This window comes from Balaenoptera physalus (genome assembly GCF_965194825.1).
Source record: "Balaenoptera physalus genome assembly, chromosome: 3".
Classification (NCBI taxonomy): Eukaryota; Metazoa; Chordata; class Mammalia; order Artiodactyla; family Balaenopteridae; genus Balaenoptera; species Balaenoptera physalus.
The window spans coordinates 163,847,171-163,865,421 of record NC_138890.1 but is presented as its reverse complement, the minus strand read 5'-3'; the positions used below and the strand labels follow the sequence as shown (position 1 = coordinate 163,865,421).

The 18,251-nt window shown below is 41.4% G+C and overlaps 1 protein-coding gene across 3 annotated transcripts in view; it reads left to right on the top strand.

Annotated features, from left to right (window-relative positions):
• FBXL7 (F-box and leucine rich repeat protein 7) overlaps nt 1-18,251 on the top strand; it is a 421,273-nt gene that overhangs the window by 396,624 nt on the left and 6,398 nt on the right. For 2 of the 3 annotated variants that reach the window (XM_082453806.1, XM_082453805.1), the window contains one exon: nt 13,437-14,048. In XM_082453806.1, coding sequence (XP_082309932.1) covers nt 13,451-14,048 — 598 coding nt within the window. In that variant the 5' untranslated portion in view covers nt 13,437-13,450. Of the gene's footprint in view, nt 1-7,493; nt 7,566-13,436; nt 14,049-18,251 lie in introns of all 3 variants that reach the window. The other variant, XM_082453804.1, reaches the window with a different exon arrangement.

Below are 18,251 nucleotides of genomic sequence, written 5' to 3'. Positions count from 1 at the left end.
CTGGTGGAATCTTTAGGATTTTCTCTTTATAGTATCATGTCATCTTCAAACAGTGACAGTTTTACTTCTTCTTTTCCAATTTGTATTCCTTTTATTTCCTTCTCTTCTCTGATTGCCATGGCTAAAACTTCCAAAACTATAATAATAATGGTGAATAATAGTGGTGAGAGTGGGCACCCTTGTCTTGTTCCTGATCTTAGAAGAAATGCTTCCAGTTTTTCACCATTGGGAATGATGTTGGCTGTGGGTTTGTCACATAAGAGTTTATTATCTTGAGGTAGGTTCCCTCTATGCCCACTTTTTCAAGCAGAGATTATGAACTTGGACTAAAGCAGAAACTCGCCATGCAAACGTATCCTAGGTCAACTTAAGGTATCCATCCACCCACCAGGCTTCAAAGAGACCCTCAGGGGTTTCCCTGGTGGCGCAGTGGTTGAGAATCTGCCTGCCAATGCAGGGGACACGGGTTCGAGCCCTGGTCTGGGAAGATCCCACATGCCGCGGAGCAACTGGGCCCGTGAGCCACAACTGCTGAGCCTGCGCGTCTGGAGCCTGTGCTCCGCAACAAGAGAGGCCGCTACAGTGAGAGGCCTGCGCACCGCGATGAAGAGTGGCCCCCGCTCACCACAACTAGAGAAAGCCCTCGCACAGAAACGAAGACCCAACACAGCCAAAAATAAATAAATAAATAAATAAATAATAAAGGAATTCCTTTAAAAAAAAAAATGAAAAAAAAAAATGATTAAAAAAAAAAAAAAAAAAAAAAAAAAAAAAAAAAGAGACCCTCAGTAGGTAAATAAAACAATATTTAAATGTACGAAGTTCCTTTATTGGTCCCTTCTCTATTTGATAATATGGAGAGAATAAAATATTTCTCTATATCATTGGGTCATTGGTTTTCCCAAGCACTAAAAAAATGATAATAGGAAAATTGTATTTATGAGTCGATATTTATATAGTACTTAGAACAGGGTCTTATATATAATAAATACTTTATACATTTTTTATATTAAAAGAAATTGTAAAGAATTTAAACAATGGTGGATCATGTTTTCAAATGGTTAAGGAAATTCAGGAATTTGCTTTGCTTTGGAAACAATTCTAATTAATTGTTGATATTTTACATGCTCATAAGTTTACTGGTGATTTCTCTTTTTTCTCACTCGAGAGTTGAATGTGTGAGCTAGACTATTGCTCCCTGTAGGGCCTGTTTTCTGCTATGAACTGAAAATTTATGTTTCTCTTTACCAAAATCTAAATTCAATACTATACTATCTGTTGTACTTTGAAAGATGCAAACATTGGAATTTTGTAACTATTCATGGAGAAATGAGGCAAAAGCATTATCTGACAATTGAAGGTAGAAAGCAATTAAGGCAGCCATATAAAGTACAACTTGAAGTGGAAAATTATGGATGGCAAGCCTTTTCATGGCAATCTATGTGTTTTCTTGTCTTGTCAAGACAAAACTGGCTCATTTCCCAAGCTTTGCAAAGCTATCCATGAGCTCTCTGGAAAACAGCAAATAAATATTCCAGTCTCTCCCACACTGTCAAGGAAAAGCCAATTCCGATTATTACAATTGATGGGTGAATCAGTTTTGGGGAAAAACAAAACACAGACACATACAAAAGTTCCTGTTCCATCTTAGGTAACTAAAGTTAAACAGAGTACATTTTAAAATTGTGGGCCAATATAGAAATGTTATTCTTTTTTTCATTTATTGTGAGTTTTCATGTTTCATTGTTGTTAGAAGTGAGCAGTGATGTGACTCATCTACAACAGCAGGTACCGTGAAGAAAGCACTAAGAATTTGGCTCTCAGATACTTCAGGTGATGTGAGCTGCAACAGATTGTTTTTGTGTGTGCTTGTGTCTTTTTAAATATCTTCTGAGTAGACGAATATTTTATTTATTTATTTATTCATTTATTTATTTATTTATTTATTTTTGGCTGCGTTGGGTCTTCATTGCTGCGTGTGGGCTTTCTTTAGTTGCGGCGAGCGGGGGCTACTCTTTGTTGCGGTGCGCGGGCTTCTCATTGCAGTGGCTTCTCTTGTTGCGGAGCACGGACTCTAGGCGTGCAGGCTTTAGTAGCTGTGGCTCGCGGGCTCTAAAGCACAGGTTCAGTAGTTGTGGCTTGCAGGCTTATTTGCTCCATGGCATGTGGGGTCTTCCTGGACCAGAGCTCAAACCCGTGTCCCCTGCATTGCCAGGCAGATTCTTAACCAATGCGCCACCAGGGAAGTCCAACGAATATTTTTAAACTAAGTGTGTATGCTACCTCAGCCTAAGTTAAGTGGAGGACCAAAGAAAAAAGACCTAAAAATGAGATGTTGATGAAGCACGGAGATGTTCCAACTCGTTCAGTCTGAACCATCTGGTTGCTCCAAATACCAGGTGTCCCCGACTTAAGATTTTCCAGCATTACAATGGTGTAAAAGCGATATGCAAATTTTGAATTTTGATTTTTCCCAGCCTGGCATGATGCGGTGCCACGCTCTTTCATGATGCTGGCTAGCGGCAATGAGCCAGCTGTCAGTCAACCACATGATCACGAGGGTAAACACTACCCAGACCACTATTCTCTTTTTCACTGTCAGTACAGTATTCTATACATTACATGAGATGGTCAACACTTTATTATAAAATAGGCTTTGTGTTAGATGATGTTGCCCACCTGTATTCTCATGTAAGTGTTCTGAGCATGTTTAAGGTAGGCTTGGCTAGTTATGATGCTCGGTAGGGTAGGTGTATTAAATGCACTTTCAACTTAAGATATTTTCAACTTATGATGGGTTTATGGGGACGTAATTCCTTCATAATGGGAAGAAGATCTGCAGTTCCGATAAATATTTCCAACTCCAAACAAAAGAAAACTGAAAGGGGTTTGTTGTAGGGCCAAGCAAAGAACATTCCCTTTTGCTCATTAGGTACACAGTTTCTTGGTGGCTGAATCCAGTTGCGACTCCTGATTGACTTAGAGATGCAGGAGAACGGCTCCTGGACTCAAGGTGCTTGCAGTCTGGTGGGTGGAGAGACACTGTGTGAAAAGGGCCATGGTACAGATACAATTCTGTGAAACAGTAAAAGTAGTTAAATAATTCAGCCTGGGTGGATCTGGAAAGGCTTGACAGAGAAGCTGACATCCTATGGGAATTTGAGCAATGACTGGGAATCAACCAGGTAGCCTGGGGGGGAAAGAACTTCTAGGCCAGGAGAGCAACATGAGCACGTGCTCTGAGATGTGAACTTGGGGGAAGGGTCTCCTACACACTCTAAACAAGATTAGACTTTGTTACCTAGGTAGTGCCTAACACAACGTCTGGCACATAATAATCATTCAGTTAAAAAGTATGGGAAGAACTGTACTGGTTTTCGGGGCTACCGTTACAAAGTACACGAACCAGGTAACTTAACAGAATTTCTTGTTTCACAGTTCTGGAGGCCAGAAGTCCAAAATCAAGGTGCTGGCAGGAACACGGAGAAGGATCCTTTCTTGCCTCTTTCAGCTCCTGGTGGCCCCAGATGTTCCTTGGTTTATGGCAGCATAACTCCAGTTTCTGCCTTGATCTTTATACTACCATCTTACCTCTGTGTCTGTTTCTGTGTTTTCTCTCCCTGTGCCTCTGTTTTCTTTTCTTGTAAGGACACCAGTTATATCAGATTAGGAATCACCCTAATTGAGTATGACTGCATCTTAACTTGATTACATCTTCAAAGAACTCTATTTCCAAATAAGGCCACATTCACAGGTACCAGGGGTTAGGACTTCAACATAACTTTGTAGGGGACCCAGTTCAAACCCCAACAAAAGGTACGAGCCATTCAAGGTTTTGTTGCAGAGGACTTGGACCATATTTTAGAAAATTGACTCTAAATGCAGTGCCAGGGCTATATTAGAGTGCTGGAGAATTGGAAGGAAGACCAGAGTAAGGACTATCAGTCAAGGAGTTGTTGAGAGAAGACAGAGATGCTGAAAACTTGAACTGAGGAGGTAGCAGTGGAGACAGAGAAAGGGAGGGGAGTATTAGCTCCATAAACTAATCAAAGTGAGGGACTTGACAACTTATTAGATATAGGTAGGATTCAAGGTGATTCCCAGATTTCCAGCTTAGGAGGCAAACTTGACCAGCAGTGATACCTTAACACCAATACAGAAAGTAACAGGAAAAGGTTGTTTCCCAAAGGATATTGATGCATTCAGTCTTGTACATATTGTATTGGAGATACACTTGTGGCAAAGAGTTAGTATAGATAGCATTGTCCAGTAGAACTCTCTACAGTGATGGAATTGTACTATATCGGTGCTGTCTGGTACAATAGCCACTGGCTACATGTGGCTAGTGAGTCCTGAAATGTGCACACAAGGAGCTGAATTTTTAGGTTAATTTTAATAAATTGAATTTCTAGTAGCCTTAGATGGCTATGGCTACCATAGTAGGCAGTACTGGTCTAGCAGGTATTTGGCTATATGCGTTTAATGTTTGGGAGAGAGACGCAGAAAGAGCATGGTCTAGACTGGAACTTGAGTTTCAGGAGTCATTAGCTTAGAGGCAATTGCTGAAGCCGTGGTGTGAGTGCATGAGCCCACGGTGAGGAGGGGGGCAGGTGCTAACAGAAGAATTAAGAATGAAACTCTGTGGAAACACTGGTGTATAAGTGGTGCACCACGGAAGAGGGTGAGAAAACAGCTCCTGAGAAGGAGAAAGGAAAAGCAGAAGAGAGAAAGGTGCTGCAAAACCAGGGGAGAAATTTCAAGGAGAGAACAGTCCACCGTGACATAAAAAAGAAATTTTTATAATAAACTATGAGAGTAGACTTTCACCATTACAGTATTCTTTTGCCAGTAAATGCAGTGCTCATATTTTGTTCACCAAAAGTACATTGTGCTCTAACCATGGATTTTATATATATTCTATTTATCTTTATTCTCCCCCTATTACCCCCCATTGACGTGAAAGACATTTCAAAGGTTTGTGGTGGCAACAATAAGAAATTTATGAAGATGGGACTATACATGAAGTCTAGTGGGGCAGGAGAAGATGGCCAAGAGACTTGCTCACTGGAAATCCAGAAGAGTATGGCCCTAAAAACTCAGCCCCAGAGCAGGAGGGCCCAGAAATTCTTTCCCATGAGGTCCTCAGTAGAGATTTATAATTTTTGTCAAACACTTCTACAGATAGCAATATCTTAACCTTTCATGGACTGTACCTAACTACTCTGTAAAGTGGGTGGAATTATTTCCAGTTCACAAAAGAGGAGGTTGGTGGCCCCTGGAGTTTCAGAAACTTGTCTCACATGATGCAAGTTGCACATAGTAAAGCAGAGGCAAGAATCCAAGTTCATCTGTCTTCAATGTTCTTTTCACCTTAACAGTGTTTCCTAAACTTGAGACATTTACAAATGCCGTCATGATTTTTGCCATATTTCCTCACACCTGTACTATTAAATACTATCACTTAATATTTTTAAAAGTAAACTTAAGTTATTTAAAAGCCAAATATTCATAACCTTACTTGAAAGACCAGTATCGTTAGTCATAATTAAATGATTTTTTAAATAAGAATAAATTATAAAGAATAATTTTTTAAAAACATTAAAATGTTATTAAATGCTAGCTTAATACTGCTGCCTGTCAAAGACTTTGAATCTGAACCTTTCTTTTTATTAAAAAGGAAGATTAACAAATGGTTAAAGAGGTTCTAAAAATATGCTCTGCCAAAAGGAGAATATCTCCTCACCTTTTGAAAAGGGTTGCATCTAATAGCAGTGGTACTCAGGGATAAAACATCCTACTTTCCATTAAAGAATAAATAGTATAAGGTCATCTCCCTTTGCCATTTTACAGATTTTTTAAAAAGTACTAGGAAGTCATCATTTCAACAAAAAATAAAGCCATAAGGAGGCTGTGAATTATAATCCAGGACTCTTACATAGTTTCTGAGGCCACTTGATATTTCCTCGGGAATAAATTGTCTAAAAGATCCTTTCTAGATACTCAGTGTTGCAGGTGAAATCAATCTGCACTATAGATTCCCAAGGTGCCATTCTGTACATTTCATTGATTATATTTATGGCTTTTAGGGCAACATGGGTTAAAAGCTTCCTTAGCAGTGTGACTGTTCTCTCTCTTTTAGAGGAACTAAAGGACAAAATAGACTCCACACTCAAATCAGTTTAGAGTCAAAAACTGGATAAATTGAGGAATTGGTGTTAGGCATAAAAATAGAGCCAGGCGTTGGACTAGACTATATCCCCTGATATGAGAGGACCCTCACGCCCTTGTCAAGATTTCAGGGACCAATCACCATACCTCTACCTTTATAGGACTGATCCAGGTGACTGACAAACCAGGGTTTTTGTTCTTTCGCAGAAGTCTTAGCCATAATCTGATCCTGGGGGGTGCCACCTTCTGAAGGACATTCCCAACAAGAATCCTTGAGTCCTAAAGGTAACTCCTTCCAGGTAAAATGCAGGATTGACCTTGTCTGTATAAATTTCCACTTTATAGCAACCAATACCTCAAATAAGTTCTAGGGTGTGTCTTTGATGTGAACCACATTAAAAGAAAATATTTTGAAATAAAACAAGAAGAGAAAGATCTCTTAGATTGTATTTTTTTTTCACTAGCTAGGTTTTATGGATCTATTTTTTTAAGCTTGAGTTTAAGCTAAGAAAAGAAACTTTGCTTTTTATGGCAAGAGTTCTTGAGTAGAAAGGCAGCTTACAATGGAAAGCATCTTGCACAAAAGTTTTGGTAATCAGAGGGGGAAAATGCAGAATAGCTTTGTAAATTTTGACATTGAAAGGCCAATGCAATGTAAATATGACTTCCTAGAGTGTAAACAGCAGTGGTTTGAAAATAAAAACTTGTACAAAACAGGCAGCTATCTAGTTAGAAGAAAATGTGTCTAATAAGCATGTATGCATGAGATGCCTTGAATATTTTTGATACTGTACTATAATTACTGAAGAGGTAAAATTTCTAGGACCTTTGAAACCATGAGAATAAAAGTTCATAGGGTTTTCCCTCCAGAAAAAGACAGCTATACTTTTTGGTATTCTTCACATATTTAATTTAACAACATAAAACACATCGTTGGCACATAAATCACGTACTTGGAAATGTTTGAAATTATTAATGGAGCCACAAGTTCTTAAACTTTAAAGTATCCACTGTCTCTTATTTTAGACAACAGATGAAAATATCAGTATAAAAAAGTATAATTCTATTAATTTGATTTAGGATCTCCATTGTATGAAATGAAAATTAGTCTCATTTTGAGAAAATCCAAAAGTTTACCAAAAATATTCTTTAATTCAAATGTTTTCCACTTCTAGGAGATTTTATATTCACTGTCCTTACCTTGGACTCCTGAAAACTGACTATTTTTTCAGACTTAGACATATTTTTCTATCCTTTTCCATCCTGGATTTTGTGTGATTCAGTCACATTCTCAACATAGAGTCTTTTTTTCTCTCTCCCTAAAGGCTACAAGCAATTGGAAAGGGCAGAGTCTTTGCTGTGGACGTACTTGAATGGGGCTGCAGTGCAGAAAGGAGGTGGGTTGGGAACATTTGCTTTATAATCTACTCAAGTGCAAAAACTCCTCCCTTCCAGACCACACTGGGCACTCAGGCAACAGTAACCATGTGTGTTAAATGATCCAGTGAATAAATGAATCTTCACTTTCTTTTCTGCCTATAAATCTGTAATCCAAGAATCTGCAGCATCCCAACCTACTGAATTTTCATACCCAGTGTCTATCCCTATGTATGTATTCCTTGCAGTTTATTCTGTATATTTTCCTGAAGACATCAGTGGTGTGTGTTTTTATGTTCTGTTTCGGTTTGGGGGATATATCCAGCTTCCTGATACCATTAGGAGACACAGATAGGCCACAAAATACATGTCCTATTGCAAAAAATTGTTTGTTCGTTTCTCCTTAAATTCTCCCATTCTGCTTTCATGACATTTACATGTGTTCATCTCTATCTTTCTTAGAGTCTTACATATTCATAACTGACAACCTCTTTTCCAATTCCATTTTTATATGTGAAATTAACCAAACATGTCCTTTTTTGCAGATTTTATCATTTTTCCTTTTATAGCTTTGTCTGTTTGTCCATCCCTCCATTCACTGATCCATCCTACAACGAAATAATTCATTGAGTCTACCTTTAACTGATTCCGTTATCAATTCATGTGTTTATTTTTGAAAAAAGGTTTGCTCATAGATTGTCTGCAGAGTAGACAGCAGTCTTGGTAAATTTAAAAAGCCACCTACCTTTTACATTCTGGAAATTTTTCATATGTGATGAAGATGTATTTGTCTCCTAAGAGTTTGGGCATTCCTTGTCCTGATATTTCAGGGGATATTTGATCTTCAAAGAAGTGATCCAAGCGGCTTTTGCATACCCCCTTTCCAGTGATTCTTGCCAAGAACTCTATGGGTGGTATCTGCGCCTCATGGCCATGTGGATGCCATAGAAGCAGCAGGGAAGAAGGGCTTTTAAACAAGCTACTCTGTGCCATTTCGTGATCCCCATTTCCAGTTATCAAAAGGACTTCTCAGAATTTAAGGACACTTAATGCAAGCATCAGTAGATTTGATTCTTGATAGAAGCTTTTGGAAGTGTATATTTCACTTGGTACTTTCTGCCAGTGCTATTTTCCCTGCTCAAAATAATGCCTGGCAGGGTAGTTCTTCCATATATTATCCATGCATCTCACCATTTGCCTAGGGGGGACAGTAAAGAAAGATGTAGTATAATGGCTAATTTTTATATAAATGTATACAAAAGTGTACAATGTAGTAAAAGTAGCGATAATATCCTCGCAGTGATTGTTACACTGTGTTATCTCCCAATGGGTATCACCCTACTGCTAAGATGAACAGGTTGAGTTTGCCCTCAAGACATCAGATAGGTAGAAATTCACTTGGAATAGGTATTCAGACATGAAAATATGTTCACTCCTACAAAATATTCTAAAGTCATATTCTAAGTTCATATAAAGTCATCTTTCTTTCTGCTTCTGTTTGTCTTGCAATGTCACAAGGCCACGAGGAGGGTTCCAGGTTTCTTCTAACTCTCTCGTCTTAATATTTGTCTTTGATCCTGTCCTGTCTGAGTGTGTGTCCAGGTATCAGGGCATCAGCATCCTTGTTTCTAAGCTCTATCAGAAAAATTAGCAGCTGTTGCCAATGTCCATTTAGCTGCCAGTCCCCTGAAAAGGACATAGGAGAAAAAACTATGTACAAAGAGAGCATTAGGTCCTTCCGCGGTGCCATGGGCACATGGAATGCGTGACTTGGTAGCGGAAATGGTCCTTGTTTGGAATTTGAAGCCATACTATCTTTTCCTGGCACATAGACATTCATACTCTAGGACTCTTGATAGTTCTATACGGAAAAAAGTACTTCCTGTTTATATAAATCATACCTTGTGGCAATAAATGGCTCCAAGTATCAAAGGGTAAAAGAAACTGTGTGGCAAGCTATGCATATTTTTTCCATAATAGCATTTATTTCCAAATTAAAAATATGTGCTTACGGGTATATGTGTGCATGTATTCTGCGAAAAAAATATATTTGTATATTTCTATTTCCCCAAATATATATGTTTCTTGATGTAAAATATCAAGAAAAGATACTTTGTGACAACATCTAGATATAAATAGCTCCAGGTGTTATTTGCCTTAGTCTGTTCAGGCTACTATTGCAAAAAGGCACTCGGTGGCTTATAAACAACAAAAATGTATTTCTCCCGGTTCTGGAGGCTGCAAGTCCAAGATCAAGGTGCTGGCGGATTCGGTGTTTGGTGGAGGCCCACTTGCTCGTAGATGTCTGCCTTCTCACTGTCACCTCACGCGGCAGAAGTGAGAGCGAGCTCTGTGAGGTCTCTTTTATAAAGGCACTCATCCCATTCATGAGGGTTCGCCTCTCGTGACCTAATCACCTCCCAAAGGCCCCGCCCCTAGTACCATCAACTTGGGGGTTAAGATTCACTCAACATGATTTTGAGAGGGCTAGACACATTCAGACCATAGCATTACTCATCATTCTTCATTATTTTTATAATTATCGGGTGCTATTTATTCAATTATGACAAACTGTATCCTTTCAAAAGTTCTCAGAGGGTTTTTGACCTACTGTAGAATAAATAGGAAAAACTCAGAGAAACCTGGTGTACGCTCTGGAAAGAGACACATCCAGGTTTCCTGGCCGAAATCTCCCAGACTGCCCTACTCTCCTCCCACCCTGGGGAGCAGTGCAGAGCTGTCATGAATTACTGATGAGAATCCTGTTGCCAAGCGCTAGAGAGGAGCGCCATTACTGTGCTCCTGAGTCTCCCAGGGCAGAATGTTCCCCACGGAGGTGCCAGACTGCCATCTTTTTCTGAGTGTGAATTCCCTTAATACCAGGGCATGATTATTGGCAAAGAAAAGAAAGGAAGAAACTAAAAACGTTACTAAATGCACAGCCGTGCTAGGCAATCTGGATGCATTCCTATAATCCAGCGCTGGGAGTATGAAAGAGCGACGAAAAGTGAACCCGTTATAGATGCAGGTTTTAGGAATCCACCTCCACTTCCATCGTAAGTATAGTTCATTCCTCGGGGGCCTAAATCAAGCCGTGCAGGTCTCCACAGAACAATTAAGTGTCTTCTCTCTCAAGACGAACAGAATGTAGGCAGGCAGGAGAGAGATTTCAGAGCCCTCACAGCTGCTAAAATGTCAGAGCTGAAAGCCTAAGATTGCCCCTCCTTCCTGGTCCAAAAGAAGTTGTTCAACTGCCTAAGAAAAATGGTAACTTCAGAGGCAATTCTTGGACTTTATGTAATGATGGTTAGTACCATGGTAGTTTGGATGGCAGTTCTGAAATCCCTAATTGGTGTACACTTAAGGTTTTCCTTAAAGATTTACTGTTTATTGTAGCTGATTACAAAAGAGAGAAGTACATATTTCTTTTCTTATGAATGACTTAAAATGCAGTATGTATACCACCTGGGATAGAAAAGTACATGCCAAGCTAGATATTAATCCTCTTTAAACATATAAATATTTCCTTTCAATTCAAGACATTTATGTGCACCTACTATGTACCATAAACCTATGTCAGGTGCTGCCAGGACACAGATAAGAAAAGGATTTAATCCTGTCTCAAAGGAGTTTTTAGTGTAATAGAAGACATACCTGTCGTCTGTTGCCACAGCAATACTGTGGTACAAATCATCCCAAAACTCAGTATTCTAGCTCCCACGTCTGTGGTTCATCTGGGCATCCGTTGACTCCAACCGGGCTTGGTTGAGCTTGGCCCTGAGCTGCAGGTTGGGGCCAGTTCTGTCTGCTCATCTGATGAGATGATGGGCCTCTCGTCATCCTAAGATGAGTGGACCAGCCAAGCATGTTCTTCCCATGGTGCTGACAGAAGCAGGTGGGCAAGCCCAACCACACAAATGGCTTTGGACAAATCACATCCCCTAATATTCACTAGCCAAAGCAAGTCACATGGCCAAAGCCAACATCACTGGACCGAAGAAATATACTCTGCCTAGGAAGACTGCAAAGATACATGACAAAGGATATGGGGATACAGGGAGAAATGCAAAAGTGAGAAAAATAATACAATGAGGCACATTAGGGAAAGATAAATTCACACATGCCTGTATAACAAAGGGTGGGAATTTCAAAAGGGAAGGGATTAATTATATCTCAAAGACACTAAGGAAGTATTCTTAGTGGAGGTGACATTTGCACTCAGTCACAAAAGGTGTTTGCATTTCAAGAGGCAGACAAGGTGTATGTATAGGTGTGTCGGGGGGAGAGGGGTGTACAGATAATAATTTAAGGATGCTCCAAGAGCAATAGTGGTGGACATGTGTAGGACAGTCTCAGTGTTAGGTTACAGAGAAGTAAATTCAAAAGAAAACATAGAAGTAGAAAAAGTATATCAATAAGAAAACTACAAGTAGACGGCAGAGATGTCCTGTGTCAGAAGTTCTTGTGTTATATGTTATTGCCGGAAGTTCTATGAAAAGACAAGTGTTTGAAAATTCTGAAGGTACGAAATGTGAAAAAGCACACAAGGATAGAATTTTTGTTTAAGTCTTTAGAGCTATAATTACAGCTGGAAATGACTTAGAAATTATCTAGATCAACTCACTTATTTCACAGATAAAGAAATATGTATTTTGGAGGTAAATTCATTCTCTCTCTCTCTCTCTCTCTCTCTCTCTATATATATATATATAAATGTATATTCACACATCTGTATGAAATATATAAACATATTTAGAAAGAGAATAAATGTCTTCCTAAATAAATCTATCCATCTAAATATGTAAAATATATACTATATAAATATATTTATATAGCACGAGAATAAATTCTTCTGTATATATGTATATATGTCTCTCAAGGTTGGGAGAGGGGCAGCTATGAAATGAGCAGACTTCTTAAAGCAGTATTCTAAAGAACTCTCAATCCCTCATAAACTTAAAAACCACTTGCATCTTCATCAAGTGATCTTTCTGGTTCTGAGGAACAGAATATGAGTCACATTATTCAAATGCAAAGGGAGGAATGATTAATAAGAAGGAAAAATAAGTATTGCCACAGATATTCAAGGCCTGGAAATACCATCTGAGGTGCCAGGTCTAACGGAGGAAGGAAGCAGGGGCTCCCCAGAACTCAGACCGCAGAGTTTGGGGTACCGTTATCAAAAGATGGGGGACTGAACCCCAGGGGGCAGGTGAGGGCAAAGACAGCAAATGTTCTCTATACCCGCTGGCCAGGCTTCCCCTTTTGTGAAACACATTCCCCTCATTCGTAAATGAAGCATAATCATCTGCCTAACTAAAGTATAATCAGAAAGGTAAATCAGTTTGTGTTCATAATATATGAGCTTTCTTCCCAGTATAGAAATAATGGAACTTTGAAGTTGTGCCCTTTAGATAATCACCATTAACGTAGATCAAAGGTCAGCAAACTATAGCCCTTGTGCCCTTTAGATAATCACCGTTAACATAGATCAAAGGTCAGCTGGGCCAAATCAGCTGATCTGTTTTTACAGGACAAATTTTATGGAAAAATAGCCACGACTGCTTGTTTACATATTGTTTATGGCAGCTTTTGCACTAAAACAGCAGGGTTGAGTAATTGCAGCAGAGACAGAACCCACATGGCCTGCAGTGCCTCAGCTATTTCTTATCTGGCCTTTTACAGATAGTTTGCCCACCCCGGGTGTAGATATTGGAGGATTAGCCCTTTTCTGGAATGGGTGAAACAGGCATGTGCTTCCACTTCCGGTGATGGATTCAGCAGGGGTCGGCCCAGGAAGGATGTCAGTGGCATGAGTGTCACCTCCCTTGCCTCCTTCCCGGGGCTCCGCTCCGGCCATCCTTAACCCTTTGCTCTATGTCCTTTGCCAGACTCCGACCTGAGCATGCGCACACTGAGCACGCCCAGCCCAGCCCTGATATGTCCACCCAACCTGCCGGGATTTCAGAATGGAAGGGGCTCGTCCACCTCCTCGTCCTCCATCACCGGGGAGACGGTGGCCATGGTCCACTCCCCGCCCCCGACCCGCCTCACCCACCCGCTCATCCGGCTCGCCTCCCGGCCCCAGAAGGAGCAGGCCAGCATCGAACGGCTCCCGGACCACGCCATGGTGCAGATCTTCTCCTTCCTGCCCACCAACCAGCTGTGCCGCTGCGCCCGCGTGTGCCGCCGCTGGTATAACCTGGCCTGGGACCCGCGCCTCTGGAGGACTATCCGCCTGACGGGCGAGACCATCAACGTGGACCGCGCCCTCAAGGTGCTGACCCGCAGGCTCTGTCAGGACACACCCAACGTCTGTCTCATGCTGGAAACCGTAAGTGTCAGTGGCTGCAGGCGGCTCACGGACCGAGGTCTTTACACCATTGCCCAGTGCTGCCCGGAGCTCCGGCGGCTGGAAGTCTCGGGCTGCTACAATATCTCCAACGAGGCAGTCTTCGATGTGGTGTCCCTCTGTCCCAATCTGGAGCACCTGGATGTGTCAGGTAGGTGGCCACTGACCTGCCATCGGCAGGCCCTTCCCAGTGCACCATCCCGAACCCGTAAAGGACACTGCCACCTGGGAAGGGTCCCCCTTGTGATAGCCAGGGGTCAGGAGGCTGACTCTTCTCCCTGAAAAACTGTCTTTACGGAATCATGACCCTGGGGGCCAGAGGTATGCCTTTCATCAAATGATGTCAACTTCTTAGAGGAACTAGAGGCACCTTTTGTCCGGCAGTTCAAGTTGGGGTGACTTTTAAGTGTGTCTTTCCTCCCCATCCTTCTCAAAGTAATTTCAGAGCAACTGTAGATAATGGGAACTAAATATCTAATCACAGATAAATAGGAACCCACTCTCTAACTCAAACGGAGGTAGTTTAGAAACTGCCCTGACGTCCACTGGTTACTGTTTCATGGAGCCTGAGAGCTGTGTGTAAGCTGATTCTGTGTTGTGGCCTGTGATTGTGATTGTTCACCATTTTGCAGACATTGGGGAAAATCCATCACGGCCAAGCATCTCTTCATATTTCACCCCTACTCTCCTCGCCCTTGGGTTGATTTTGCATCTTTTCTCAAGCACAGTTCTCAATTAGTAGTGCAAGGTTAGGGCCCCCCAGGGAGAGCCTTTTTAGTTCCTTTTAAAAATGAAGGAAATCCCAGCATGGCTGCTTTGCTTGAAGCCCTCTCTCAGGCAGGAAGAATTAAAACCCAGACTCATACTTAGGCGCCAGACGTGGATCCAGCCGGACTGACAGCCTTTCTTTATCTCATTCACTGCTCGGTCAGAAGACGAACATTCGAGAGGCTGAAATGTGTAAGATGCATCAGGGAGTTAAAGAAATGAACAGCGTGAGCTACAACCTCAGGGATTTTTTGTTGGGGAAGAGGGTCAAGAAGTAAAAACCACTGTGACGGGTGAATAAACAGAATTGGGGATTTACAAGCATCTGAGGTAAATGATACCCTCCAGCAAAAGCTGAGGTAAAAGTCTCCTCTCTGAGCTCGCGCTCTCTTTTGAAAACCGACATCTGAAAATATCTCAGATGACAGTCAATTATTTCTCGCAGATTCTTTCCCTTGCTGGAAAGCAGCTCTTTGCCCCCCCTCCTTCAGCTGGCTCCAGGACGAAGCCGTAGAAACCTTATGTTCAGTTCGTCATGAGCAGCTGTTGGCATAAAGAAGCAGGAAACGAAAAGGTTTTCTTACATTTTCCCCCCAAGGAATTCTGGAAAAAGAAAGCATTGTGATGTTGTAGAAACTAGTTTCAAAACTCTGTGATTTGGGACAATTCACAGCTTTCTCTAGATGTGTTTCCTGTTCGTTTAAAAAAAAAAAAAAAGGGGGACGGGGGGCGCTAAGGGATTGGATTCTTTAAAAGGCTAGGATTGTGAAGCTTGTGGGCCTCTTTCATAAACACCTCATTTTCTCAGATTAGAAAATGACTCATTTTTGGAATCTTCATCTTTGTTAAAGGGGCACCGCGTGCACCCTCAGTACAGGCTGCAAGTAATTGTGTTCTGTCCTTGGAGTCCGTTTGAAATTCAGAAATGCAGAAACTACTTTGGCTATTTGAGAATGGAAATTTCTGGGCTTCTAGCCTGAGTGTATGGATCCTGCTTGGTCCCTTTGCTAATAACCATTATGTAAGCCTTGACGCCCTGCGTCTTTATCAACCTGCCCCATTGCAGAACCTAAAATATTTGTGTATCTTCCTCACATGTCTTCCGATGACACGCTGTGATCTGGGTATATAAAGACTGTGTACACGGGGGAAGCTCTAACTCACCGAGAGCACATAATTGTAGATATTGGCAGGAGTGGTGAAGGGTATTTTCATGTAGATGAACTTGAAGGACCCAGCAAGCCATAGGGATGGATTTGTATCACCACCTCTGAACAGTGCCCTCCGGTTCTGAGGGAATCTAGAAATTGTGATTTCACCTATGCCTTGTTCCCTTTGGTTCTCACAGCTGGCCTCTGACAGTGACCACCTTCTCAATGGCAATAAACTTGACTTTGGAAGACTCATCGCTGGTCTAGAGCCTAATTCCCCCAGAGGACGTGAGACTGCCCCTCCCATCCCTTGAAAGTTGTCTTTTCAAGTCATTGAAAGTTACTATAACTAGCTCTAGTGTTTTTTCATTATCACTTATTACATTTTATTAAAGTTTAGTCAGGGTTCTCCAGAGAAATAGAACCAATAGTATATATATCAAGAGATTTATTAAGAGGAATTGGCTCACACAATTACGGCATCTGAGAAGTCCTACGGTTTGCCGTCTGCAAGCTGGAGACCCAGAAAAACCAGTGATGCAGTTGGTCTGAGTCGAAAAGTCTGAGAACCAGGGTTGCTGATGGTGTAAGTCTCAGTCCGAAGGCAGGAAAAGACCAACGTGTTAGCTCAAACATTGAGGCAGAGGGAGGGTTCTCCATCCTCCACCTTTTGTTCTATTCGGACCCTCAACAGATTGGATGGTGTCCATCTGCACTGAGGAGGGCAGACTGCTCGACTGAGTTCCCTGGTTCAAATGTTCATCTTAACCAGAAACACACTCACAGGCACACCAGAAATAAGGTTTAGCCAAATATCTTGGCATTTCGTCACCTAGTCAAGTTGACACATAAAATTAAACATCACAATTAATAACATCTTTAAACATCAATGGACTATATTAAGACTAACCAATTTTTAAAGTGTAAAATCTTGTGATTATTACAAGTGAAATGGCTTCAAAAGGGTCCCCTGTAATTGGAGATCTGGGAGTCCTCGTTACTACTCTTCCTAATCTTTTATATCAGACCAGTTGAATCCTGTCCCTGTGATTCTACTTCCCCAGAACCTTGAGTCCGTCCCTCTCCCCTACCTGCCAGCCTGGATGCATGCTTCCCCCATCACTGCCCCTACACCCATCTCAACCTCATCAACCCGCCCTCCACACGGCCAGCCTCCTAAGGGATGTCTTCAAACTGCAAGTCTAACCATCCGTTTTCCTGCATAAAATCTCCAATTCCTCCTCATGACATACAGGAAAAAGTTCCTCAGCAGAGTATATATGGCCCTTCATGAGCTGCCCTTTTCAAGTTCAAACCTCACGCCTTTCCTGTGGAACCTCAGTGCTCGCTTCTGTAGAACCAGTTGCATTTCCCAAACACATCATGTCTGTGCACACTGTGATGTGTGGGCACTCTCTGACCTGCGTGCCATTCCCTCCTCTGCCCCCTGCCTCTCCCCAGCAGCCCTCTTAACAGATTTCTCATTGCTGGACCCCCAGTGCAGCATCCCTTAAGTAAAGCCTTCCCTGCCTGATGCCCGGTAAGCTGAAGGTTTCCTCCCGGGTGTCTACCTTTTGAGTATAAGCAGGTAGAGTGTTACTGGGTTTTGCAACTTTATACTTGTATATTCCCAGATTCCTTTCTCTCAATTCATTACGAGCTTTATATGGGCAAAAAATGAGGCATATTTTATCTCTGCACTTTACGATATTGTAATTAAGTGAACAGAGGGGTGTCAAAGCCCTAAACAGTCATCTTGACCTCTGAAGGATTCAAACAAAGTTGTCATTGGTTAATACTCTGAGCAAGCATTTAGGAAGCTGTGTGCAGTAACTAAAACTTCCTCACCAGTAAAATTGAGTTCGTTGGGAGGATTAAATGAGTTAATTCATGGTAAGTCCTCACATGTGTGTTCTGCTGAAAACCATGTAGTAAGCATTCAATAAATCATAACTGTTATCATCATTTTTGGATTGTCATAGTTATTAACATGCTTGCAAGGCAGTAGTTGGTCTTCAATGACAGTAGTTGGTCTTCATCTGGCCTTTTATATCCCAGAGAAGTAGATATTACCCCAATAATGAGAGGAAGTGGTAATGAAGAGCATATTTGTGAAAGCTGAACCAAATCTGGAATTAATTGAAGATATCCCCAGATTTGTTCAACCCATACTCTTCACTCTCTGTTGTGTAATATCCCTACTCCTTACCCTGAATGTTAAGGCAGGCCCCCAAGATCTGATCCCAATGGACCATTCCCATCTTAGTTGCCATTAAATCCTATGTTCTAGCCTATCAACACTCCTCACTCCCCCTCTGCCTCTATGCTTTCTTGTCTCTCGAATTTACTCATACTATTACCTTATACTACCTGAGCTCCGTATCTGTGTATTAAAATTGTTTTGCTCTTCCAAGAATCCCCATATAGGTATCACC